This window comes from Lethenteron reissneri, chromosome 69, assembly GCF_015708825.2.
Source record: "Lethenteron reissneri isolate LAM-NWPU_2019-01 chromosome 69, ASM1570882v1, whole genome shotgun sequence".
Taxonomy (NCBI): Eukaryota; Metazoa; Chordata; class Hyperoartia; order Petromyzontiformes; family Petromyzontidae; genus Lethenteron; species Lethenteron reissneri.
The window spans coordinates 614,427-641,669 of NC_083847.1; the positions used below are offsets into that span (position 1 = coordinate 614,427).

The following is a 27,243-nucleotide window of genomic DNA, read 5'->3' on the forward strand; positions in this document are numbered from 1 at the left end:
ACGCTGCACTACGAACACGGTGATCCGAGTTCATTCCCCGCTCAAGGCCAACATCAGTGACGATTATCTTAACCGGTCCTGGGCCTCCCTTGTGTTGAATCAGCCTCAAATGAGTACCTGGTGTAGCGGCGTGGTGTAGTAAACATCGCCACTGGGGAGACAAAGGCGGCCGGGGTGGTGCTGGCCACCCACCCCCTCGTGTGCCGTGTCGGTTTTCATAGGTGCTCGCTAACAGCACTTGCCCCTGCAGTCTGTTCAGGCTATTCGGGGGATTATTGTATTTTGGTGGGTTGTGGATGGGTACACGATGTGTAGCAGAGGCCGCAACCGGGTACCCGATACCCGTACCCTACCCGTACCCGGCCGGGTACGGGTAGGGTACGGGTATCCCAGAGGTCACAATCAGGCTGATTGTGACCTCTGGGATGAAGCCATGTTGCAGGCGCGGGTGGGTTGATTCTAGGAACTTGAATTGTGAGAAGAGACAAGACGTTGGGAAATGAGTGACAAACGGTGACTCACCAGTGACTCAAGGCCTACCCGTACCCGTACCCGGCTGCACCAGGGTCGCAAACGGGTACCCGTACTCTACCCGTACGGGTAGCCGTTTGCGACCCTGGTGCGGCCGGGTACGGGTACGGGTAAGGAATCAAAACCCGTTTGCGACCTCTGGTGTGTAGGCTGGTTGGGCAGGGTGAGCTGTGTATTTATTTACTGTCATGTCGAATTGTTTCCAGACTTCTCTGGGAATATGCTGGTTATTGATTCCAATGCCCCACATAGCAAATTCAACAATGGAGCAAGTTTCGAAAATGTATTTATTGCGATTATTATGTTACCAGGTAAGGCTCTTTTTAAATCCGTTATATTAAGTTCGCTTGCTTGCTTGCGTGCTTGCGTGCTTGCTTGCTTGCTTACGACGATGCAAATCTTGCGGTCGTTTTTTAACCCACTTCCCGTGATCCTATCGAGCTGACATTTTGCACACAGACTCGTTGTGCGTGACAATTAATTTTCGTGAAAAAAAATTTCCAAAATGTTACACTGTTTAGGGATTTTTTTTTAAATATTTAATTACCAATTGCTTAATGCTGGCAGACAATCATCTGACCCATAGGTGGCAGCCATCTCAAGCCAGAGGACGAGAGGACTCTAGCCGCCACGCATATAAAGGATTTAGAGTGAAAAACTTTGTTTTTACGGGTTAAATTTTTCAGAAGTGACCTGGCAATCACAAATGATAACCCAACGAAGTGGCTCATCATGTGGAAATGTATATCATCCAAATAACTCTAAAACACACTTTTCAAAATTTGGAGGGTAAACCGGAGGCCCGGAGAAAAATCCCCGCGGCCACGAAGAGAGAGAACACGCAAACTACAAATATAGAGCAGTCATCAGGGTCTGCGTCGAACGCCGCGACCTCCTGTATACCATCTTCTTGGTTCTTTCGGTAAAGTCACGTAGAAGGGAAATAATAAAATAATAAAAATAAAACATCATAAGATACAATTCTCACGACGTTTCGGCCACAACGCAAGCAGCCGTCCTCAGGTGAAGAACAGGTCTGTCGGAAAGACAGCGTCTGAATGAACACCACCAAGCTTGGCAGCGTATATTTAAGCTGCTGGGTTAAGCTATACCAGGCGATGTAATTGACAATATTAGCCACCGTGACGCCCTGGATCGTTCAGGATCCCCTCCCGCTCCACGCACAAACAAGGGAACAAGTAGGGCTCATGTTTATTGATGAAACAGCGCCTCGGTGGACTTTTCAGCAGACACAAGCATCTTGGTGTCAGGATCAGATGCAAGGACACCACCACATGACATTTTCGACATCAGTTTGCGACCACAGCGACAGGGTTTCTCGAATGCTTGCGAACTACCACAGTCTCATCTTTCTACCTTGACCAGTCCTCCCGCACTCGAATACAAATGAGGATGCATGCACGCACGAGTTCGATGGTCGGTAAAACATTCCCCGCGTGATGTAGATAGCGCGAACCGTCACTCCGTTCATCAGGAGAGTGCAGTTTGTTCACCGTCTGATTTGCGTTTGAGGTGCGGAGGCGACTGATAAATCCGGCGAGAACGAGGCAAATCCAAAACAGACTCAATTACGAACCGGACGTAGTGACTCGGCAGTGAGCGGAAACCGTGTAGACCAAAACACGCGAAAAATGATATTCTTAGGTTTTTTTCGGTAAAGTCACGTAGGTAAAAAAATCACTTGATACAGATATCGTTGCTGTGACGGTTCCACCTGAAGACGGAAGCTTGTGTTGCCTCCGAAACGTCGTGATTTTTATTTTATTTTTATTTTACTTTTATTTATTTAAACTTTTTACCTACCTGACTTTACCAAAAAACCCAAGAATATGAATCCTTGCAGTCACGAAAGCTTCAAATCTAGAAAAAAAATCATCCCGTCTGACCCCAATTATTTCTCACTCTCTAATGATGATGCTTCTTTCCATCCTTCTTCCCGTGCTTTCCCTCCTTGCCATGCTCCTCGGATGAGGAGGTATCCCCGTGTTTCTTCTTCTTCTCGGGCACGGGAGGGGGGGTCATGACCCTTCCTGCGAAGAGCAGAGCGCCCGTCTCGTCGTCTCTGATGAGGAAGACGAACGGTCTGTCCACCTTCAGTTCCTCGGGAAACTGGATGGATGTGAGACTGATCATTACGCCCGTGGCGGCCGCGGCCTTGACTCCCTCCTCGTTGAGGGTCATGGTGGCACGGTGGATGACCTTGGAGACACGGAGAGGAGTGTCCGAGATCTTGCTGAGGTCCGGAGAATTGAAGAGATCTCCAAGACCTGGGTCATGGGTGGGAGGTAGGAGGAGGAGGAGGAGGCACACAGAGAGGGGTCAGAAGCTTTCAGGGAAGAAATTGAGGATCCATTTCCATCATCATCATCATCATCATCCTCTACACCTCCAGTCTTTGTCTAAGGTTTTCCCCTCACCTACTTATTCCATATCTTCCCCCCTTTAATCAGTTCGTTACGGGCGTGTCTTCGCTCAAACAGCGTCCTTTGCAAGAGCATTTGAGTGAAGACAGATTCGTAAAGACGGGAAAAGGGGACATAAGTTTTAAGAAAACAATTGAGGGTCCATCATGAAACCTCCTTTGCCAGTACCTCAATTGATAATAGGTTTTTTCCCTTTTTTTGGCAACAAAATCCTGTTGAGGAGCCTTTCAAAACCATCAACTTACCCTACATTGCTGGGGTCACAAAAAAGATCTCCAAAATCCTGATTAAACACAAGATCCAGGTCCGATTCAACACAGTACATAAAATCCGTGATCTGGTCCCGTCTGTAAAAGATGTGGTTCCAGACATACAGTACCCTGGCGTCTACAAACTAAGTTGCCTCTGTGGTAGCAGTTACATTGGAGAAACCAAACGACATGTCTCGGACCGCATCCGTGAACATAAAGCAGACCTAAAACACGGTAGGACAAACACCTCAGAAGTGGCAGATCACTGTTACAATTCAGTGGGCTCACATAACATTGACTTCTCCAAGACAGAGGTTCTCTGCAAGCCATCTGGCTACCATGAGAGATTCGTTCATGAGGCGATCCACATATACAAACACAGAGACAATTTCAACCGAGAAGATGGATTCTGGCTCAGCAATCATTGGAAGGACGTAATAAACCATTTCGGATCTTAACTGATTGTGTTCACATTTACGGTGACTTTCAGACCGCAGTCCACTCACTGGCATTGACTATAGATCTTGTATTCTCCGCAGGGAATGGATTCTTTGCTCCGCTGCAAGTCTCCTACTACCACTCTCCCATTGACATATTTCGTTGCTTCCTCTTAGTATCTTTCACTCGACGGTCAATGGTATAGTGTATAGCAGATTGTATAATAATAAATAGTATAAAATTGTAATGTTTAATACAATGTATAAGGTTATATATAGTATCGTAATTGTATAGTGAATATACAGCAGTGTGGTATACAATAGGGTGGGTAGAATAATACATAGTGTAATATTACACATAGTGTAATATTACACTATGTATTATTCTAAGGTATAGGGTGGTGTATAGTAATACAGTATATAATTTAATATTGGGTTTGTCTGTGGCAGCATATAGTACGGGGTAGACCCGTGTGATGTAAGAGAATAAGGTTTAGCTGGAAGCATATTATATTTTTTGCGACATAGAATTGTAATGTATTACTTACTGTTAGTAGCTCAGCTTATTGTAGAGTATATTTAGTATACTGATGATACTATGTAGTTTATACTTTAGTTGTCTACGTGGTGGTTTTAGTTACTGCAGCTACATACTATTAACATTCCTTCCCTTTATTAATACTACCCATATCCCCTCCCTTTGATGCTGCTAATCCTACATAATGCACGGGCATATTATAACTTTGAAACCCCCCCGCCCACCTCCTACGCATTCCACAAGTAGTACTAATCACATACCTGCATTTCCCATAAATATGCTAAATTCCTCTTGATATGCAAATTATTTTGTCAAGGCGCCCTTCCCTCCTTCCAACCCAGCAGCTTAAATAGACGCTACAAGCGTGGTGGTGTTTCATTCAGACGCTGTCTCCCCGACAGACCTGGTCTTCACCTGAGGACGGCTGCTTGCATTGTGGCCGAAACGTCGTGAGAATTATTTTTATTATGTTTTATTTGTATTATTTTATTGTTTCCATTCTACGTGACTTTACCGAAATAACCAAGAAGATGAATCCCTGCAGTCACGAAAGCTTTACATCGAAATATAAAAGGTGTTAAGATGTTAAATCAACAAACTGAAACTTTTTACAATGAATCATGTCTGCATTAACCCCAATACTTGTGGTCAGAATGCAAACAAAAAACATACTCTGATAATATATGCATTGTCCTTGAAACTAATTGGTCCACACCAGAGACGGTGTTAGACAAGAGGCTCAAAAGAAAGCTCTCTCAAACACGAAAAGCGGTTCTAAAGAAATTAGATTTAAATGTAGATTAAATCTAATTTCTTAGAGTAGCTTCCTAGTGTCATAAGGAAGAGCGTTCCAGACGGCGGCAGAAGCAGCGCATCTGAAAACGCCAGATGCAGTGACCGGTCTTTGTTCAATGATTCGCCAAAAGATGCTGCTACTGCTGCTGCTGCTGAGAGGATGGATCGTAGTTTTGCGTGACGGTTTGAGATCTGGCAGAGGCTGCAACAACAACAAAAAACCACCCAGATTCAGGTTTGAAAAATCTCAATCCCAGAACCTCACCGATGTCCGTCAGCGTCTGCTTGAGGTTGCTCTCGACGTCCAAGGAGATGAGCGGCAGCTGCAGGTTGATCTTCTTCTGCACCAACGTCTCCTCCACCAGCGTGGTCACGACCTGGGAGGAGAGCGACGACTCCAGCGCGGACAGGTTGGTGCTCACCGCGTCAGGGACGAACAGCAGCAGACTCGTGTTGCCCTGGAACTGGATTTGGGCGACCTGGGGTTTGGGAGGGGGGTGAGACTCGTCGGTGAGACGTTGAAAAGATCTCTTCTTTCAAGGGAACTCCTTTGCCAGTACCAAGAAATACTAACAGGGGTTCATCTTCTTGGTTCTTTCGGTAAAGTCACGTAGAAGGGAAGTAATAAAATAATAAAAATAAAACATAATAAAATATTTGATTATATTATTTTATTATGTTTTATTTTTATTATTTTATTACTTCCCTTCTACGTGACTTTACCGAAAGAACCAAGAAGATGAATCCCTGCAGTCACGAAAGCTTTAAATCGAAAATTTATTATGTTTTATTTTTATTCTTTTATTACTTCCCTTCTACGTGACTTTACCGAAAGAACCAAGAAGATGAATCCCTGCTGCAGTCACGAAAGCTTTAAATCGAAATTTTACTAATAGGGGTTTTCCCCTTTTTTCTGGCAACAAAACTGACACCTTTTGCAAGGCATCATGCTTACATTAACCACAATACTTGCAGTCAAATGCAAACAAAAAACAATACTCTGATCATTTATGCATTGTCTTTGCAACTGATTGGTCCACACCAGAGACAGCTTTCTTTGGAGCCTAGTCTCATATGGTGTTGGACCAGATGACGCCAAAAGGCGCACAGTTCAAAGACAATGCACTACCAGAGTAATGAGAGCTCGGGGTGAGCAGCTACATCATCGGACCTCCTTTGCCAGTACCAAAATATACTAATAGGGGTTTTCCCCTTTTTTCTGGCAACAAAACTGACACCTTTTGCAAGGCATCATGCTTACATTAACCACAATACTTGCAGTCAAATGCAAATGTAGTGACATAAGAAGGGAGGGGCTGCTGTAGGCTCTGGGTTCCCAGGTGGGGCCAGACGCGTAAGCCTCTGGGCGCCAGGCACTGGGTTCCCAGGGGGTCCAGACGCTTAAGCCTCTGGGCGCCAGGCGTTGGGTTCCCAGGCGCTTAAGCCTTTTTGGCGCCGCCAACGGGGGGGGGGGGGGGGGGGGGCTGTGTGTGCTCTGTGGGATGTCTGGTGGCGCACACGGCCCCACCCCTCGTCGGACCAGGCATAAAAGGAGAGCTCCCTGGACGATCGGGGCCCAGTTGTAACTCAAGACCCACGACCAGCCATCTGAAGACCCTGGGTTGCTGTGAGAGCCAGCGCTGGGACTCTGGAACTCCCGACTCTACGACCTTGTGAGGGCGAGCGTAGCCAGAGTAGAGTATCTAGAGTATCTAGGCTGTGTAGCTAGGCTGTGTACCTAGGCTGTAACAGAGTATCAGGACTGTTGGAGTGTTGTATTGTAATAAAGAAGTTAAATCTACAAGTGTCTCCGGAACCCGTTACACAAACAAAAAACACAACTCTGATAATTTATGCAGGCAATCAGTTTCAAAGACAATGCATAAATTATCAGAGTATTGTTTTTTATTTGCATTTGACTGCAAGTATTGTGGTTAATGTAAGCACGATTCCTTGCAAAAGGTGTCAGTTTTATTGCCAGAAAAAAGGGTAAACCCCTATTAGTAAGATATCTTCTGTTCGTGTGCGTGTGTGTGTATACGTGCATTTGCGGGGAGCGGTAGTGGGTTGTAGTTGGTGGTGGTGGCTGCGTAGGTTGTAGAATGTAGATGGCACAGTGATACCTCGGTTCACGAATTTAATTCGTGAACTGACTCTGGTCGCGAACCGAATTGGTCGTAAACCGAGGCACATTTTCCCACAGGGTTCAATGTAAATCCGGTTAATCCGTTCTGATCTTTTTTTTGGTTTTTGAAGCACAAAAATATGAAACAAATTACAATACACATTAGTACTGTACAGTATAGTAATGTATAAAGAGAGAACACTAACCTTGCTTGAGATGACTTTAGTAAGCACTCAAACGGGTGAACTGTACAATACAGTAAGTACAGTATTGTACAGTACAGTAGTACAGTACAGTACTGTATGTGCTAAAAAGCACACCAAAAAGCAAAAAGTCACTGAAAGTGTCTTCACAGTACTCACAGTACTTCTTTCTGTGTCTCTTCTTCTCTCCACGATCTTCCTACAGGAAGTCACGACCACGTGACAGCCTGGAAATAGCATTAAAATGGCCGCGGCTCCTGTTCGTGAACCGGAGCGTATTTTTATGAACTTTTCTGTTCGTGAACCGAGTTGTTCGTGAACAGAAGCAGAGTTCGTGAACCGAGTTGTTCGTGAACAGAAGCGTTCGTGAACCGAGGTATCACTGTTTGCTGGTGGTTGGGTGAGTTATGTTGGTGATTGTGTCGTGAGTGGTGGTGGGTTATGGGAGCAGTAGTGTAACGGTTAGCGCTATGCCGTGCGACGAAACCGCCGATGGAAGTTCAATTCCCGCTCACTGCCGCCAATACCATTGACGAGTATCTGAAGAGGTCCTGGGCCTCCCCTAAGTCCACCCAGCCTCAAATGAGTATCTGATGCAATGTGTAAACAATGCCGCAAGGGAGACAAAGGCTGGCTGAGCGTGGTGTTGACCAACAACTGCCTCCTGTGCCATGCCGGCTTTCATAGGTGCTAACTAACAGCACTTGCCCGAGCAGCTTGTTAAAGGCTATACGGGTGATCTTAATCTTTTTCCATTATTCTTACTACACTCGTTCAGCCAGGAAGTCTCACTTAGTCTAAGTTTTTATGATAGTAATTACGCTTCCTTATCCCAGGAAAATTCTAGAAGGCAAGTCCCCCCTTAACACGTGGCGTTCACAAGACGCGTTTTCCCTTGAACGCGGTTTTGCTTTCTATGGAACGTTTGTCGCTTCACGGGACGGACTGACTACTCACTACAATGCGAGTCTAGTGAGTGACAAACGACGTGGGTGTTGGCAACGTTGGTTAGTGATACTAGGAGCTGGTACTGTAGTACCATAGTACTATTACTGTAGTACTAGAGTACTCGTCCTGCTGTTCTGGTGTGAGCTGTGATACACGGAGTGCCTTTCTCTTCTTCAGTCTATGTTGCGGCATCTTTGTGTATAGAGCGTTATTTCCCTCCCTTGTCCTTTTTCATTCGCCATCTCTCTCTATCCGTCTCACAGACTTTGTATGTAAATAAACGATAGCCACACATTGCATATTTTTTCTAAATACGATATAAAACACAACACATTTAGCAAAAAAGAAACATTTAAAACAAGTGTACTGTCAAATTATAACGATAGTTAATGGAACGGCACCCCCACTTGAAAAGGTATCTGTACATTTCAAAGCGTAATGTGCGTGTGTGCGCGTGTGTGTGTGTGCGCGTGTGCGTGTGTGCGCGTGTGCGTGTGTGCGTGTGTTTGCGAGTGTCTCAGACCGTGACTGGCAGGCTGGGGTGTCTCCCCTTCTTCACGGGGTAACTACTGGCAAACATCGTGGGGACCTGCGTCTCGTTGGTTGGACTCAGGTGGAACGGCCTCGGACTCGTAGACTCAACCTGGAAGGGTTTCAGCCACTTACCTGCTCAGGTAAGAGAGTGGTAAAGGGGGGTGGGGTCGAGGGGGGGGACCAGGTCAGTCCGTGGAGTTATGTATACAGACAGGCCTCGACTTACAAACACCCAACTTACGATCATCTGCACTAACGAACCAGCTTCCATTAGAAATATATATATTTTTAACGGTGACACAAAACGCGAACTCGCACAGGCAAACTGAACTGCGGAACTATTTTGTTCAGCGGAGCGATCCTCCTCGACATTTAATGAGTCTGTGTGTGTGTATTCGTGTGTGTGTGTGTCTGTTTGTGGGGAGCCATAGTGCAATGGTGAGCGATCCAAGTTCGATTCCCGCTCACGACTAAAACCAGTGACGATTATCCCAATGGGTTTTGGGCCTCCCGACTCAGCTTCAAATGAGTACCTGGTGCGATGTGTGGAAATGGACACTTGAGAGACAAAGGCTGTCGGGCATGCTGCTGTCCACCCACCCCCTCGTGTGCTGTGCCGGCTTTGATCGGTGCTCGCTAACAACACTTTCCCCAACAACCTGTGAAGGCTATACAGGGGATCTTTGTCTTGCGTGTGTGCATGTGTTCCCCTGTGTGTGTGTTTGTCTTGTCATCTCGGGCTATGCTCGTGGTTTATGATATCCAAGGCAGCCATTTTATCATCTCAGGCTGTGCTCGTGGTTTATGATAGCCAAGGCGGCCATTTTGTCATCTCAGGCTGTGCTCGTGGGTTATGATATCCAATGCGGTCATTTTGTCATCTCAGGCTGTGCTCGTGGTTTATGATAGCCAAGGCGGCCATTTTGTCATCTCAGGCTGTGCTCGTGGGTTATGATATCCAATGCGGTCATTTTGTCATCTCAGGCTGTGCTCGTGGTTTATGATAGCCAAGGCGGCCATTTTGTCATCTCAGGCTGTGCTCGTGGGTTATGATATCCAATGCGGTCATTTTGTCATCTCAGGCTGTGCTCGTGGTTTATGATAGCCAAGGCAGCCATTTTATTATCTCAGGCTGTGCTCGTGGTTTATGATATCCAAGGCAGCCATTTTGTCATCTCAGGCTGTGCTCGTGGGTTATGATATCCAAGGTGGCCATTTTGTCATCTCAGGCTGTGCTCGTGGGTTATGATATCCAATGCGGTCATTTTGTCATCTCAGGCTGTGCTCGTGGTTTATGATAGCCAAGGCAGCCATTTTATTATCTCAGGCTGTGCTCGTGGTTTATGATATCCAAGGCAGCCATTTTGTCATCTCAGGCTGTGCTCGTGGTTTATGATATCCAAGGCAGCCATTTTATTATCTCAGGCTGTGCTCGTGGTTTATGATAGCCAAGGCAGTCATTTTGTCATCTCAGGCTGTGCTCGTGGTTTATGATATCCAAGGCAGCCATTTTATCATCTCAGGCTGTGCTCGTGGTTTATGATATCCAATGCGGCCATTTTGTCATCTCAGGCTGTGCTCGTGGGTTATGATATCCAATGCGGTCATTTTGTCATCTCAGGCTGTGCTCGTGGGTTATGATATCCAAGGCAGCCATTTTATCATCTCAGGCTGTGCTCGTGGTTTATGATAGCCAAGGTGGCCATTTTGTTCCTCGGTCTGCCTTACCCTTGAAGAAAATGGCGCTCACAATAAAGAGCTGCAGATCGGCGGGAAGCTCTTTGATGAAGTCTGGGATGTGTCCTTCTGTCTTTTCGGCCACCCACTTATTTATCAGTGCCACGTCTTCCTTCACGTTCCCGATCAAGTTCTGCGGTTTCGCTTTGTGGTACTTCTCCACCGCGTCGAGAAATTGCTGCTTGATTTTGGCATCTGGTGGAAAAATTTTGATCAAGAAACAACAAGGCAAATCAAACCTGTCAAGGGAGTGCCCACGTTCTGGATGAACTTTGATTAAAACTCTGTACGAGAAGAAATGTCATCTCATATTCTTGGTTCTTTCGGTAAAGTCATGGACTCGTCCATCTGAACAACTGCCAAAATCGCTGTCCGTGGTGCTGACATTAAGAAAAATTAACCCGTAAAAACGAGGTTTTTCACTATAAATCCTTTATATGCGTGGCGGCTAGAGTCCTCTCGTCCTCTGGCTTGAGATGGCTGCTACCTATGGGTCAGATGATTGTCTGGCAGCATTAAGCAATTGGTAATTAAATATTTAAATTTTTTCCCTAAACAGTGTAAAATTTTTATTTTTTTTTCACGAAAATTGATTGTCACGCACAACGAGTCTGTGTGCAAAATGTCAGCTCGATTTGATCACGGAAAGTGGGTTAAAAAACGACCGAAAGATTTGCATGGTCGTAAGCGCGCAAGCAAGCAAGCAAGTGAACTTAATATAAAGGATTTATAAAAAACGGCACTTTTTTCAAATTTTCTTGCTGTGTTTTTCACACCTGATGATGTTTGCCTGTGTTGCATTCGAAACGTCGTGAACATTTTATTGTTTTATATTTTTATTATTTTATTGTTCCTCTTCTACGTGACTTTACTGAAAGAACCAAGAATATGAATCCCTGCAGTCACGAAAGCTTTAAATCAAAATTGGATCTCGTTCTGGTTTTATGAGCCACTGCCATTATCTCTGAGCCATTATAAATGTTCACGTGTCTTACATGAACATACAATGTCCGTGGAGAGCTGTAGCACAGTGGTTAGTGCTCTGTGTTACGAACCCTGCGAGTTGAGTTTAAATCCCTGTCACGGCTAACATCAGTTGTGAGTGATATCTGAACTTGCCTGAATGGTGAAGTGTTAACTATCCAGCAACCGCACATGGGGCCAACACTGCATTGGGAGGACTCATACAGCAGTGGATTCAACAATGGCCAAATAATAATCAGAAGCAGGCTTCTGCTTTATATTGGTTCTTTCTAGAGGATTAACTCTTCACCCCCTTAGAAAAACATATTTAGACGAATGTTAGATTTAGGGAAAAAAAAATCATAACCGAAGTTAAAAAGAGACAAATGTTAAAGATTTAGTTTCCAAGATTTTTGGCTTTTCAAGGATGGACTCCACTCCATTTGTGCTACATCTGAGCTCTCTAAGCCCTTTTTAGAACATTTTTCTTAATTAATTACAGCAGTCACCAGAGGTCGTAACCGGGTACCCGATATCCGTACCCGACCCGATACCCGGCTACCCGTACCCGGCCGGGTACGGGTAGCCGTTTGCGACCCTGGTGTGGCCGGGTACGGGTAGTCAGTGAGTCACCGGTGAGTAACCGTTTGTCACTCATTTCCCAACGTCTTGTCTCTTCTCCCAATTCAAGTTCCTAGAATCAACCCACCCGCGCCTGCAACATGGCTTCATCCCAGAGGTCGCAATCAGGTACCCGATACCCGTACACTACCCGTACCCGGCCGGGTATGGGTAGGGTACGGGTACGGCCGGGTACGGGTACCCGTTTGCGACCCTGGTGCGGTCGGGTACGGGTACGGGTAATGAATCAAAACCCGTTGGCGACCTCTGGCAGTCACTCACCCTTCTCGTCATTTGTGAGTATTATATCTATGCGAGACATTGGAGACCAGGCTGTGACCTTCAACTTGCTGCGATCGAGAACCCAGTTTAGTGACAGGAGGCTGAATCCCCAGATTCTAACCAAATATCTCAGTGGTGCCAGCTGCGTTTCTGACTCCCGAACCTCCCAAACTTTTCTTCTTGGTTCTTTCGGAAGAGTCCACTGGTTTACAGAGTGGATAGAAATTCCACCCACTGCACATACGAGTAATGTTTATTGCATGACAATCAAATTTAGATATTTTTTTTCAGAGCTCACTTAAGCGACATAAGTACAGATCACAATAAATGTGATATTTTTTGTTTTGCAGTCCATTGGTAACTGAGCTAAAACCATCAACTCGCTAACACTTTAGAACCCAGTTTAACGACAGGAGGCTGAATGCCCAGATTATAACTCAGGATTTCGGCCGTGCAGGCTCAGTGTCTCTGAGACTTTGTAAGCGATTCCCACATCATCACTAACCTTTGGCGGTGAAGATGCGGGCAGCGATGTTGGTGCTGTCATGGCCATGGTGCAGTTTTGAAATCAGTGCTTGGAAAGAGGCCTGGGGATTCGGGTCACGGAGGAATTGTAGACGCAGGGCGTTGGTGAGCTGAGTCTCTGTCTGATGGGCCGTGCCTAAGAGGCTCAGAGTGAGCAGCACGAGACAGGAGGAGAGAGAGTTCGGGGATTAGTTTCACAATAATGATGGTTGCAGAGTATGGCTCAAATTAAATGTGAGGCAAAACAATTAACCAGCACGAGTTCATTTAACAACACACAAAGATGCACGTTGCATGTCCAAAAAGCACTCAGCCTTGTCCAGAACACCAGCTCAAAATAACTTAATGCGTGCCCATTTTTGTGTTTTAGAACCCCTGACTCATGGAGTTCAGAAAATGTGGCCACCCAACAGGCAGTGAAATAAAGACAGAGCTGTCGGCAGAATGCATCTTCACTAGGACCCATCAGGGCAATTTACTACAACAATGAGCCAATAATGTCCGTGTGTCCCGCGCGTGACGTCACACACTTATTCTGGCATAAGGTATTCCAACGATTTTAATGTAATTTTGGGGTGCTGATTCCAAATCTGGCATCAGTTTTTTGTCTATCACATCAGGTTTTTGAGATATCAAATATTGCATTTTTAATAAAACTGCAGAAGAAAAATATTAAATAAATGTGTACATCTACATAAAATTATATTATAAACACACTATCCTAAAAATACAGCACCATATTTTAACACTAAAGCAGTCACTGACTCGCAACAACTTGCAATCATAAGTGACAGAGTTAATTTCGGGTAAAATCAATGAAAATGGGGTATGCCGATAGCATAAAAATGAGATGTGATAAAGCAAATCTGAGATCAGATTTGGAATCGGCACCCTGAAATTAGTCTAGAACACCTGCAAAAGTCCAGGCCAGATAAACATGTTTTATTTGTTGACCAGTGCAATTAGTGTGCTTGGGGCAGTACACGTCACTGACAGTGCCGGATGAAGCTAGTGCGAGGCCTGTAGCATTTGTTATAAAGAGGCCCTAAATATAAAACAAGTATAACCCGTAAAAACAAAGTTTTTCACTATAAATCCTTTATATGCGTGGCAGCGAACTTAATATAAAGGATTTAAAAATATATTCGCCTGTGGAGGACGCGGGGATCGATCCCGCGACCTTTGGCATGGGAAGCGAGGGCGCTACTAACTGCGCTACTCCGCCACAGCTTGTGGAGGGGTTACGGTCTGGGCTCTTATACTGTGACGTTCAGCCAAAGCCAAGAATGAGTTCTATTTGAATATATGTAAAATATTTTTTTTTGCCTAAAAAGTGTAAAATTTTGGGAATTTTTTTTCACGAACATTAATTGTCTGACACAACGAGTCTGTGTGGAAAATATCAGCTCGATTGGATCACGGGAAGTGGGTTAAAAAACGACCGAAAGATTTGCACGGTCGTAAGCAAGCACGCAAGCACGCAAGCATGCGAACTTAATATAAAGGATTTAAAAACACTTGCATTTTCCAACACATACATTTTAAACTTGCATAGTAAACGATTTTTTTCATTTGCTATACAGCCAGATATAACGACAAATCGCTAGCCTTAAAAGCCCCAGTCGTTCATAAAAGTTGAAGGCGGTGTAGTACTATAGTAATAGAGCAAGTGCAGAAACACTGAACCGGAATTGATATCACTATGAGACCTCTTTTACCAGTGGCAAAATAAAGTAGTAGGTTTTTACCCTTTTAAACTGGTACAAAACTGACACCTTTATACAAGGCATCGTGTTTGCAACGGAATTGATATCTTGAAAGCATTTAGCGCGGGGCCCTTGAAAGTGCGGGCCATCGCAGCATTTGTAGCTACTTCTGCTACTCAGATCATCCGGCACTGGTCATGGATAGAATTGACCATATTCAATGGTCGAGACTCCTCACAGAGTGGCAGCAGAAATAGGAAGAGGACACCACGAGGAGCCGCATCCGTTATGGAGATGAGTCGATGAGATCGGATCATGCGCACGAGCTGAACGGAATGTTAGATACGTCGCTGACTTCGAGGAGGCATTCATCCAGCGGTGGACTGAGCGTGCCGGGAGCTCCTCTCACCGGCCAGTAGCATCATGAGCGCCGCAGAGGTGGTGAGAGGCGAGAAGAGGACATTCTGGCCCGGTGATGCCTCGCCCAGTTTGTGGAAGAGTTGGAAGCCCAGGTCCGCCTGGGAACCCGCGAGGCGAGACACCACGAACGGAGAGATGGCCTGGGAGGGTGAGAGTGGGAGAGAGGGGACGGTGAGGCGTAGTGTGTGGGGAACGGGGAGCAGTGGTGATGGTGATGGTTATGAGTGTGGTGATGATGAACACTATGAGTGTGGTGATGTTTTCTTGGTTCTTTCGGTAAAGTCACGTAGAAGGGAAGTAATAAAATAATAAAAATATAACATAATAAAATAATTCTCACGACGTTTCGGCCACAACGCAAGCCGAAACGTCGTGAGAATTATTTTATTATGTTATATTTTTATTATTTTATTATTTCCCTTCTATGTGACTTTACCGAATGAACCAAGAAGATGAATCCCTGCAGCCACGAAAGCTTTAAATCGAAATTTAGTGTGGTGATGATTGGTTAAAAATCGATGGTGGTGATGATTTAAAAAATGATGATGATGATGGTTATGAGTGTGATGCTGATGGGTTAAAAATTGATGGTGGTGGTGATTGAAAAAATTATGATGATGATGATGGTTATGAGTGTGATGCTGATGGGTTCAAAATTGATGGTGGTGGTGATTGAAAAAATGATCATGATGATGGTTATGAGTGTGATGTTGATGGGTTCAAAATTGATGGTGGTGATGATTGAAAAAAATGATGATGATGGTTATGAGTGTGGTGATGATGGGTTAAAAATTGATGGTGGTGATGATTGAAAAAAATTATGATGATGATGGTTATGAGTGTGGTGATGATGGGTTAAAAATTGATGGTGGTGATGATTGAAAAAAATGATGATGATGATGGTTATGAGTGTGGTGATGATGAGTTCAAAATTGATGGTGGTGGTGATTGAAAAAAATGATGATGATGGTTATGAGTGTGATGGGTTCAAAATTGATGGTGGTGATGATTGAAAAAATGATGATGATGGTTATGAGTGTGATGCTGATGGGTTAAAATTGATGGTGGTGGTGATTTAAAAAAATGATGATGATGATGGTTATGAGTGTGGTGATGATGAGTTCAAAATTGATGGTGGTGATGATTGAAAAAAATGATGATGACGGTTATGAGTGTGATGTTGATGGGTTAAAAATTGATGGTGGTGATGATTTAAAAAAATGATGATGATGATGATGGTTATGAGTGTGGTGATGATGAGTTCAAAATTGATGGTGGTGATGATTGAAAAAAATTATGATGATGATGGTTATGAGTGTGATGCTGATGGGTTCAAAATCGATGGTGGTGATGATTGAAAAAAATTATGATGATGATGATGGTTATGAGTGTGATGCTGATGGGTTAAAAATTGATGGTGGTGATGATTGAAAAAAATTATGATGATGGTTATGAGTGTGATGCTGATTGGTTAAAAATCGATGGTGGTGATGATTGAAAAAAATTATGATGATGGTTATGAGTGTGGTGCTGATGGGTTCAAAATTGATGGTGGTGGTGATGAAAAAAAATGATGATGATGGTTATGAGTGTAGTGCTGATGGATTCTAAATTGATGGTGGTGGTGATTGAAAAAAATGATGATGATGATGATGGTTATGAGTGTAGTGCTGATAGATTCAAAATTGATGGTGGTGATGATTGAAAAAAAATTATGATGGTTATGAGTGTGATGGGTTAAAAATTGATGGTGGTGATGATTGAAAAAATGATGATGATGGTTATGAGTGTGGTGATGATTGGTTAAAAATTGATGGTGGTGATGATTGAAAAAATGATGATGATGGTTATGAGTGTGGTGCTGATGGGTTCAAAATTGATGGTGATGATTGAAAAAATGATGATGATGGTTATGAGTGTGGAGCTGATGACTTCAAAATTGATGGTGATGATTGAAAAAAATGATGATGATGGTTATGAGTGTGGAGCTGATGACTTCAAAATTGATGATGATGATTGAAAAAATGATGATGATGGTTATGAGTGTGGAGCTGATGACTTCAAAATTGATGGTGATGATTGAAAAAATGATGATGATGGTTATGAGTGTGGAGCTGATGACTTCAAAATTGATGGTGATGATTGAAAAAATGATGATGATGGTTATGAGTGTGGAGCTGATGACTTCAAAATTGATGGTGATGATTGAAAAAATGATGATGATGGTTATGAGTGTGGAGCTTATGGGTTCAAAATTGATGGTGATGATTGAAAAAATGATGATGATGGTTATGAGTGTGGAGCTGATGACTTCAAAATTGATGGTGATGATTGAAAAAATGATGATGATGGTTATGAGTGTGATGCTGATGGGTTCAAAATTGATGGTGATGATTGAAAAAATGATGATGATGGTTATGAGTGTGATGCTGATGGGTTCAAAATTGATGGTGGTGATGATTAAAAAAAATTATGATGATGATGGTTATGAGTGTGGTGCTGATGGATCAAAATCGATGGTGGTGATGATTGAAAAAAATGATGATGATGATGGTTATGAGTGTGATGCTGATGGGTTAAAAATTGATGGTGGTGATGATTGAAAAAAATTATGATGATGGTTATGAGTGTGATGCTGATTGGTTAAAAATCGATGGTGGTGATGATTTAAAAAAATGATGATGATGGTTATGAGTGTGGTGCTGATGGGTTCAAAATTGATGGTGGTGGTGATGAAAAAAATGATGATGATGGTTATGAGTGTGGTGCTGATGGGTTCAAAATTGATGGTGGTGGTGATGAAAAAAAATGATGATGATGGTTATGAGTGTAGTGCTGCTGGATTCTAAATTGATGGTGGTGGTGATTGAAAAAAATGATGATGATGATGGTTATGAGTGTAGTGCTGATAGATTCAAAATTGATGGTGGTGATGATTGAAAAAAATTATGATGGTTATGAGTGTGATGGGTTAAAAATTGATGATGGTGATGATTGAAAAAATGACGATGATGGTTATGAGTGTGATGCTGATGACTTCAAAATTGATGGTGGTGATGATTGAAAAAATGATGATGATGGTTATGAGTGTGATGCTGATGACTTCAAAATCGTTGGTGGTGATTTTTTTAAATGTTGGTAAATCTGATTCTCAAAATGGCGATGCTGATGGTGGTGAAAGTTGAACTCCACATTCTCATAACATGATGCAGTTCGCTGCAGACGCGACCTCTTACCGGCTTCGCCGAGACGGGAGGAGCACCCTGTGAGGGAGGGAGGAAGGGAAGACTGGGATCATGAGGCGAGTTGTAGGATTCCCTATTTATCCAAGAGGTCAAACGCCGGCTCGTTACGACATATAATGCATTGCCTCTGTCGCAAGGGGCGACGTTGATTTACATAAAGCCATTTAGAATACAGCAACATTTTACATTTCGATTTAAAGCTTTCGTGACTGCAGGGATTAATATTATTGGTTCTCTCGGTAAAGTCACGTAGAAGGGAAATAATAAGATAATAAAAATAAAACATAATTAAAACGATCTTAATTTTGGAGCTTTCGTGACTGCAGGAATTATTCTTTGTTTTTTTTCGGTAAAGTCACGTATAAAGATAAATGTATTATTTTATCTTTATACATGACTTTACCGAAAATAACCAAAGAATAATTAAAATGCTCGCGACGTTTCCATTGCAACACAAGCAATCGTCATCAGGTGTGAAAACTACAGCAAGAAAATGTAAGCTGGCTCTCCAACACACTGGTTAGTGCTGTACTAGTATACTACACTAAACACTACACTATATACTACACTATACACTCCACTCCTTTACACTACACTACTATACACTACACGATACACTACTACACTATACACTACACTATACACTACACCAATATACACTACACTATACACTACTATACACTACACTATACACTACACTATACACTACTATACACTACACTATACACTAGTGCTGTACTACACTACACTATACACTACTATACACTACACTATACACTAGTGCTGTACTACACTACACTATACACTACACTATACACTACTATACACTACACTATACACTAGTGCTGTACTACACTACACTATACACTACTATACACTACACTATACACTAGTGCTGTACTACACTACACTATACACTACACTATACACTACTATACACTACACTATACACTAGTGCTGTACTACACTACACTATACACTACTATACACTACACTATACACTAGTGCTGTACTACACTACACTATACACTACACTATACACTACTATACACTACACTATACACTAGTGCTGTACTACACTACACTATACACTACTATACACTACACTATACACTAGTGCTGTACTACACTACACTATACACTACACTATACACTACTATACACTACACTATACACTAGTGCTGTACTACACTACACTATACACTACTATACACTACACTATACACTAGTGCTGTACTACACTACACTATACACTACACTATACACTACTATACACTACACTATACACTAGTGCTGTACTACACTACACTATACACTACTATACACTACACTATACACTAGTGCTGTACTACACTACACTATACACTACACTATACACTACTATACACTACACTATACACTAGTGCTGTACTACACTACACTATACACTACTATACACTACACTATACACTAGTGCTGTACTACACTACACTATACACTACACTATACACTACTATACACTACACTATACACTAGTGCTGTACTACACTACACTATACACTACTATACACTACACTATACACTAGTGCTGTACTACACTACACTATACACTACACTATACACTACTATACACTACACTATACACTAGTGCTGTACTACACTACACTATACACTACTATACACTACACTATACACTAGTGCTGTACTACACTACACTATACACTACACTATACACTACTATACACTACACTATACACTACACACTAGTGCTGTACTCGTGACGAATTGGCCACGTTCTGTTGACGTGACAACCCTCACTAGTTGGCTGTGTCGGGTGGTGGCGGGTTTAACGACACATTATGTATATTTACAGCGATCTAACCCAAAAAAAAACTCTATAATAAACAATATTACATCTGACAAATACAGTCCGTATCTATGGAAAATTGTTTTACAATAATGAATATGTTTTATAATGTTTCATTTTTATTATTTTATTATTTCCCTTCTACGTGACTTTACCGAAAGAACCAAGAAGATGAATCCCTGCAGTCACGAAAGCTTTAAATCGAAAATGAATATGTGGTGAAGCACAATCCGTGATAACTCGTGAGATGCGTACGCAGGCTGAGCAAAGACTAAGGTGCGTTGGTAGCATCTAGAATAATCCAGCAGCATCCCATCTTGTGCGATGACGACGACGATGATGCTATGCCGAGGTAGCCGTACAAACCGCTTATTCCTACTCGCGCGAGCTAGATCCGTTCGCTCGATCGCGTTATATCCAATTCGTATCCGCGTTAGTGAAAAATAAGTATAACCTGTAAAAACAAAGTTTTTCACTATAAATCCTTTATATGCGTGGCAGCGAACTTAATATAAAGGATTTAAAAATATATTCGCCTGTGGAGGACGCGGGGATCGATCCCGCGACCTTTGGCATGGGAAGCGAGGGCGCTACCAACTGCGCTACTCCGCCACAGCTTGTGGAGGGGTTACACTCTGGGCTCTTATACTGTGATGTTCAGCCAAAGCCAAGAATTAGTTATATTTGAATATATGTAAAATATTTTTTTTTGCCTAAAAAGTGTAAAATTTTGGGAATGTTTTTTCACGAACATTAATTGTCTGGCACAACGAGTCTGTGTGAAAAATGTCAGCTCGATTGGATCACGGGAAGTGGGTTAAAAAAACGACCGAAAGATTTGCACGGTCGTAAGCAAGCAAGCATGCACGCAAGCAAGCATGCGAACTTAATATAAAGGATTTAAAAACAAGTGTTCCCTCTTGATGTGAAGCTTTGCCTGATGACGACCGCTAGTGTTGCGATCGAAACGTCGTGATTTGTTTAATTTTATTTGATTTCTAACTGCTTGACTTTACCGAAAGAACCAAAGAATATGTGTTCCCTAATAGATTAATTGCGTGACGTCGCGTGATGAAAACGACGCGTTGTTGGAGAACAGACTTTACAGGCTATGTTAATCACTTTAATTCTAGATTTGAAGCTTTCGTGACTGCAAAGATTCATACTCGTAGGTTTTTCGGTAAAGTCACGTAGGTAAAAATAAAATAAAATAAATAAAATATTAATAATAATATAAATAATAATATAAATAAAATAATAAATTACGACGTTTCGAAGGCAACACAAGTCTCCGTCATCAGGTGGGGCCGTCACAGCTGAATTTACTGTATTAAGTGAGGAAAAATCCAAGAAACAAACCTTTGGAATGCAGAGAAGATCTGCATCACAATTGATGGTGGTGGTGGTGATTTAATGATGGTTGATGCTGATTATCAAAATGGCAAAGGTGGTAGTACACCAATTTCAAAAAGCTGTTGATTCTCTCTTCAACACACCGGTGGGCTAAAGAAGTGAATCATTTTGTCGTTTGAAAAAACGTGACACATTTTTTACTCTTTGACCGTGTCGGGTGGTTGAGGGTTACGACACATTTATAAATAACGCGATCCGACCCAGAAATCGTTGATTATGAATCATATTGGTCGCAAAAGCCTGCTACGTGTTAAACTGAGTGAAAAATATGATAATTGGTGTTTTACCCTTCTATCTGGCAACAAAACTGACACCTTTTTTACGAGGAGTCATGTTTGCATAGACCACAATACCTGCAGTCGTAATGCAAACAAAAACACAACTCTGATAATGTATGTGCACTGTCCTTGAAGTTGATTGGTCCACACCCGAGACAGCTTTCCTTAGAGCCTAGTCTCACTTGGTGTTGGACCAGATGACGCCAAAAGGCGCACAACTCAAAGACAACGCACCATCAGAGTATGAGAGCTCGGGGTGAAGCATTTACACCATTGGAACCTCATTTGCCAAAATAAAAAATATGATAATTGGTTTTTTACCCTTTTATCTGGCAACAAAACTGACACCTTTTTTACGAGGAGTCATGTTTGCATTATGGCTGCAGGTATTGTGGTCTATGCAAACATGACTCCTCGTAAAAAAGGTGTCAGTTTTGTTGCCAGATAAAAGGGTACAAAAACCAATTATCATACTGAGTGAAGTTTAACTCTACGTTCTGATGACGGGATCCACTTTGCAACAGACATGACCTCTTACCGGCTTCACCGAGATGGGAGGGGCGGCCTGTGAGGTCACGGGGGGGGGGGGGGCAGAAGGGAAGGGAAGGGAGTGGGATGGTGAGGCAAGTCATAGATCTGCGATGTATCCAAGATCTGAAATACCGGGCTCGTTGTGACATATGATGCATTGCCTCTTTCGTGATTTACATCAAGACATTTACAATGCAACAGAGTAAAAGACTACAACACAACATGAGGATACGTTTTCCCATTTTTTTTCTGGCAACAAAACAGCTGTGTTAAGATTTTGATTGAAAGCTTTCGTGACCGCAGCAGGGATTCGTATGGTTGGTTCTTTCGGTAAAGTCATCACGGAGAAGGGAAATAATAAAATAATAAAAATAAAACATAATCAAATACAATTCTCACGACGTTTCGGCCACAACGCAAGCAGCCGTCCTCAGGTGAAGAACAGGTCTGTCGGAAAGACAGCGTCATTCACTGACAGCCATTCAGACGCTGTCTTTCCGACAGACCTGTTCTTCATAGACTCACACAGACACCCACAGACACATCACACAGAGACCCATAGACTCACACAGAGACACACAGACTCACATGGAGACACACAGACTCACACAGAGTCCCACAGACTCACATAGAGACCCATAGACTCACACAGACACCCATAGACACACACAGAGACCCATAGACTCACACAGAGACCCATAGACTCACACAGAGACCCATAGACTCATACAGAGACACACAGACTCACACAGAGACCCATAGACTCACACAGAGGCCCATAGACTCACACAGAGACACACAGACTCACACAGAGACCCACAGACTCACACAGAAACACACAGACTCACACAGAGACCCATAGACTCACACAGAGACACACAGACTCACACAGAGACCCACAGACTCACACAGAGACCCATAGACTCACACAGACACCCATATACACATCACACAGAGACCCATAGACTCACACAGAGACCCATAGACTCACATAGACACCCATAGACTCGCACAGAGACCCATAGACTCAGACAGAGACCCATAGACTCACACAGAGACACACAGACTCACACAGAGACCTATAGACTCACACAGAGACCCACAGGCTCACACAGAGACCCACAGACTCACACAGAGACCCATAGACACACACAGAGACCCATAGACACACACAGATACCCATAGACACACACAGAGACCCATAGACTCACACAGAGACCTACAGACTCACACAGAGACCCACAGGCTCACACAGAGACCCACAGACTCACACAGAGACCCATAGACTCACATAGAAACCCATAGACTCACATAGACACACATAGACTCACACAGAGACCCATAGACTCGCACAGAGACCCATAGACTCATCACATAGAGACCCACAGACTCACACAGACACCCATAGACTCACACAGAGACCCACAGACTCGCACAGAGACTCATAGACTCATCACACAGAGACCCACAGACTCACACAGAGACCCATAGACTCACACAGAGACCCACAGACTCACACAGAGACACACAGACTCGCACAGAGACCCATAGACTCATCACACAGAGACCCATAGACTCATCACACAAAGACCCACAGACTCACACAGAGACCCATAGACTCACACAGAGACCCACAGACTCACACAGAGACCCATAGACTCACACAGAGACCCATAGACTCATAGAGACCCATAGACTCACACAGAGACTCGTCGATTCACACAGAGACCCACAGACTCACACAGAGACCCATAGACTCATCACACAGAGACCCACAGACTCACACAGACACCCATAGACTCACACAGAGACTCGTCGATTCACAAAGAGACCCAAAGACTCAATCGGTCGTGTTAGTTCACAACCGCTCGGCACAGACCCACGATGCTTCACTCACCGGCTTTGTGCGCCCGTGATGGTCCGCGACTCCCAGGGAGAGAATGGCGATGAGGAGTGACACGTAGAGAGGGGAGAGGCGAGCCATGGTGACGGTCGCTCTACACACACAGGGAAGGCGTGGGATGACAGAGGGACACAGGGAGAGACGGGGTTATTGTAGCTGTCCTGGTTTTAGCGTATTGGTTTAGCCATGTTTGTTTGTTGTAGTACAGAGTTAGACTGATGGCCTTAATCTAAGTTGTCTTGTGGTTGTTGTTGTTGTTGTTTGACTTGCATCTCACTGGGATTTTTGCACACAGCGTTGGTGTGTAACGGTGATTTTTTTCTGCAATATTTTGCTGCCTTTTCTTGGATTTTCTGTTCGCACTCAGTCACATATATTCACTTTAAGATGTTTTCTTGTTCATGTTTTTGGTTTTTTGTTTGTTGCGGTTGCACCCGATTCAAGAGCCGAATGGCTCACAGAGCTACACCTAATACTTGAACTTGAGGAGGCAAGTTGTACTCATCTCGTCAAGGAGCATAAAGCATCGTGCGACACCCGGTCATCCTCGCAGCAGAGGTCGCAACCGGGTACCCGATACCCGTACCCTACCCGATACCCGTACCCTACCCAATACCCGCACCCTACCCAATACCCGTACCCTACCCAATACCCGTACCCTACCCGATACCCATACCCTACCCGATACCCGGACCCTACCCGATACCCGTACCCTACCCGATACCCGTACCCTACCCGATACCCGTACCCTACCCAATACCCGTACCCTACCCGATACCCATACCCTACCCGATACCCGGACCCTACCCGATACCCGTACCCTACCCGATACCCGTACCCTACCCGATACCCGTACCCTACCCAATACCCGTACCCTACCCGATACCCGTACCCTACCCGATACCCGTACCCTACCCGATATTCGTACCCTACCCGATACCCGTACCCTACCCGATACCCGTACCCTACCCGATACCCGTACCCTACCCAATACCCGTACCCTACCCAATACCCGTACCCTACCCGATACCCGTACCCTACCCGATATTCGTACCCTACCCGATACCCGTACCCTACCCGATACCCGTACCCTACCCGATACCCGTACCCTACCCGATACCCGTACCCTACCCGATACCCGTACCCTACCCAATACCCGTACCCTACCCGATACCCGGCTACCCGTACCCGGCCGGGTACGGGTAGCCGTTTGCGACCCTGGTGCGGCCGGGTACGGGTACGGGTAGGCCGTGAGTCACTGGTGAGTAACCGTTTGTCACTCATTTCCCAACGTCTTGTCTCTTCTCACAATTCAAGTTCCTAGAATCAACCCACCCGCGCCTGCAACATGGCTTCATCCCAGAGGTCGCAATCGGGTACCCGATACCCGTACCCTACCCGTACCCGATACCCGGCTACCCGTACCCAGCCGGGTACGGGTAGGGTACGGGTACGGCCGGGTACGGGAACGGGTACCCGTTTGCGACCCTGGTGCGGCCGGGTACGGGTAAGGAATCAAAACCCGTTTGCGACCTCTGGATAAGCAGCAGCCGCTTTTGTTTAACCATCGAGCAAAGACGATCAGCGCATCGCGCGCCTTGAGATGCGCTTTTGTGGCCGTCTGGAACGTTCTTCTATCCGATATTCGGGATGCCACTGGAGCAATGCATTTAAAAGCATCAACATTGAGAAGTCACGTAGAAGGGAAATAATAAAATAATAAAAATAAAACATAATAAAATAATTCTCACGACAGACCTGGTCTTCACCTGAGGACGGCTGCTTGCGTTGTGGCCGAAACGTCGTGAGAATTATTTTATAATGTTTTATTTTTATGATTTTATTATTTCCATTCTACGTGACTTTACCGAAAGAACCAAGAAGATGAATCCCTGCAAGTCACGAAAGCTTTAAATCGAAATTTTATTACGTTTTATTTTTATTATTTTATTATAATTAATTTTTTTATTTAATTATGTTTTATTTTCATTATTTTATTATGTTGTATTTTTATTATTTTATCATTTCCCTTCTACGTGATGACTTTACCGAAAGAACCAAGAAGATGAATCCCTGCTGCAGTCACGAAAGCTTTAAATCGAAATCTGTCTGTTGTTGTTGTATCCTCAAAACTTGGAACTCAATTTTAACCCACTTCCCAATGTGGTATCGACTGCAAACTCGGTATACTTGTGTCATACTGATGACAATACTATATTCTATCATAAAAAATACAAAATGTATATTTGTAAACATTATTTTGTATATGTTATGTTTCGGCTTGGGTCTAATTTTCCACGCTCAACTAACGTTGTGGCAAACTTCGGGGCCACTTCCTGGAGTCGTGGAGTTCTGTTTTTAAATGTTACTTATGTAATGGTATGATATAGTATGACGTGAAAGTGCTGCATAGACAGTCGGGTCTCGTTTAACGCGCTAGTAGTAGATGTGGTCCTGAAAAATTCCGTGTTAAGTGAAAACTATTTCCCCGTAAACAATGCAACGATAAAGTTTGGCGAGATATGATGTACTCCTACAGACACGCGGTAAGATGGACATGCTGCCACTGCGTTAGTGTGTCATTTCGCGTTACCCTACCACTCACACAGAGACCCACAAACTCATCACACAGACACCCATAGACTCATCACACAGAGATCCGTAGACTCATCACACAGACCCATAGACTCATCACACAGAGACCCATAGACTCATCACACAGAGACCCATAGACACATCACACAGAGACCCATAGACACATCACACAGAGACCCATAGACTCATCACACAGAGACCCATAGACTCATCACACAGAGACCCATAGACACATCACACAGAGACCCATAGACAAATCACACAGAGACCCATAGACACATCACACAGGGACCCATAGACTCATCACACAGAGACCCATAGACTCATCACACAGAGACCCATAGACACATCACACAGAGACCCATAGACTCA

At 43.8% G+C, this 27,243-nt stretch overlaps 1 protein-coding gene across 1 annotated transcript; it reads right to left on the bottom strand.

Moving 5' to 3' along the window:
* Positions 1-1,727: 1,727 nt before the first annotated feature.
* On the bottom strand, positions 1,728-24,412 carry LOC133360851 (pigment epithelium-derived factor-like). Its single transcript, XM_061579754.1, has 9 exons — positions 24,271-24,412; positions 22,381-22,407; positions 18,297-18,323; positions 15,050-15,200; positions 12,915-13,070; positions 10,535-10,738; positions 8,796-8,938; positions 5,262-5,475; positions 1,728-2,819 (listed from the first exon to the last, which is right to left on the bottom strand). Exons 1-9 carry the CDS (start codon positions 24,355-24,357, stop codon positions 2,458-2,460), a joined length of 1,371 nt encoding a protein of 456 aa, XP_061435738.1. The 5' UTR covers positions 24,358-24,412; the 3' UTR covers positions 1,728-2,457.
* Positions 24,413-27,243: the final 2,831 nt, after the last annotated feature.

Excerpts from the sequence above, each read along its gene's own strand:
- LOC133360851 (XM_061579754.1), bottom strand. The coding sequence starts at position 24,357 with ATGGCTCGCCTCTCCCCTCTCTACGTGTCACTCCTCATCGCCATTCTC. Across the intron at positions 18,324-22,380 it reads CTCCCATCTCGGTGAAGCCG|GGTGCTCCTCCCGTCTCGGC; the intron begins GTAAGAGGTCAT and ends CCTCCCTCACAG. Across the intron at positions 2,820-5,261 it reads GCAGACGCTGACGGACATCG|GTCTTGGAGATCTCTTCAAT; the intron begins GTGAGGTTCTGG and ends CCCATGACCCAG.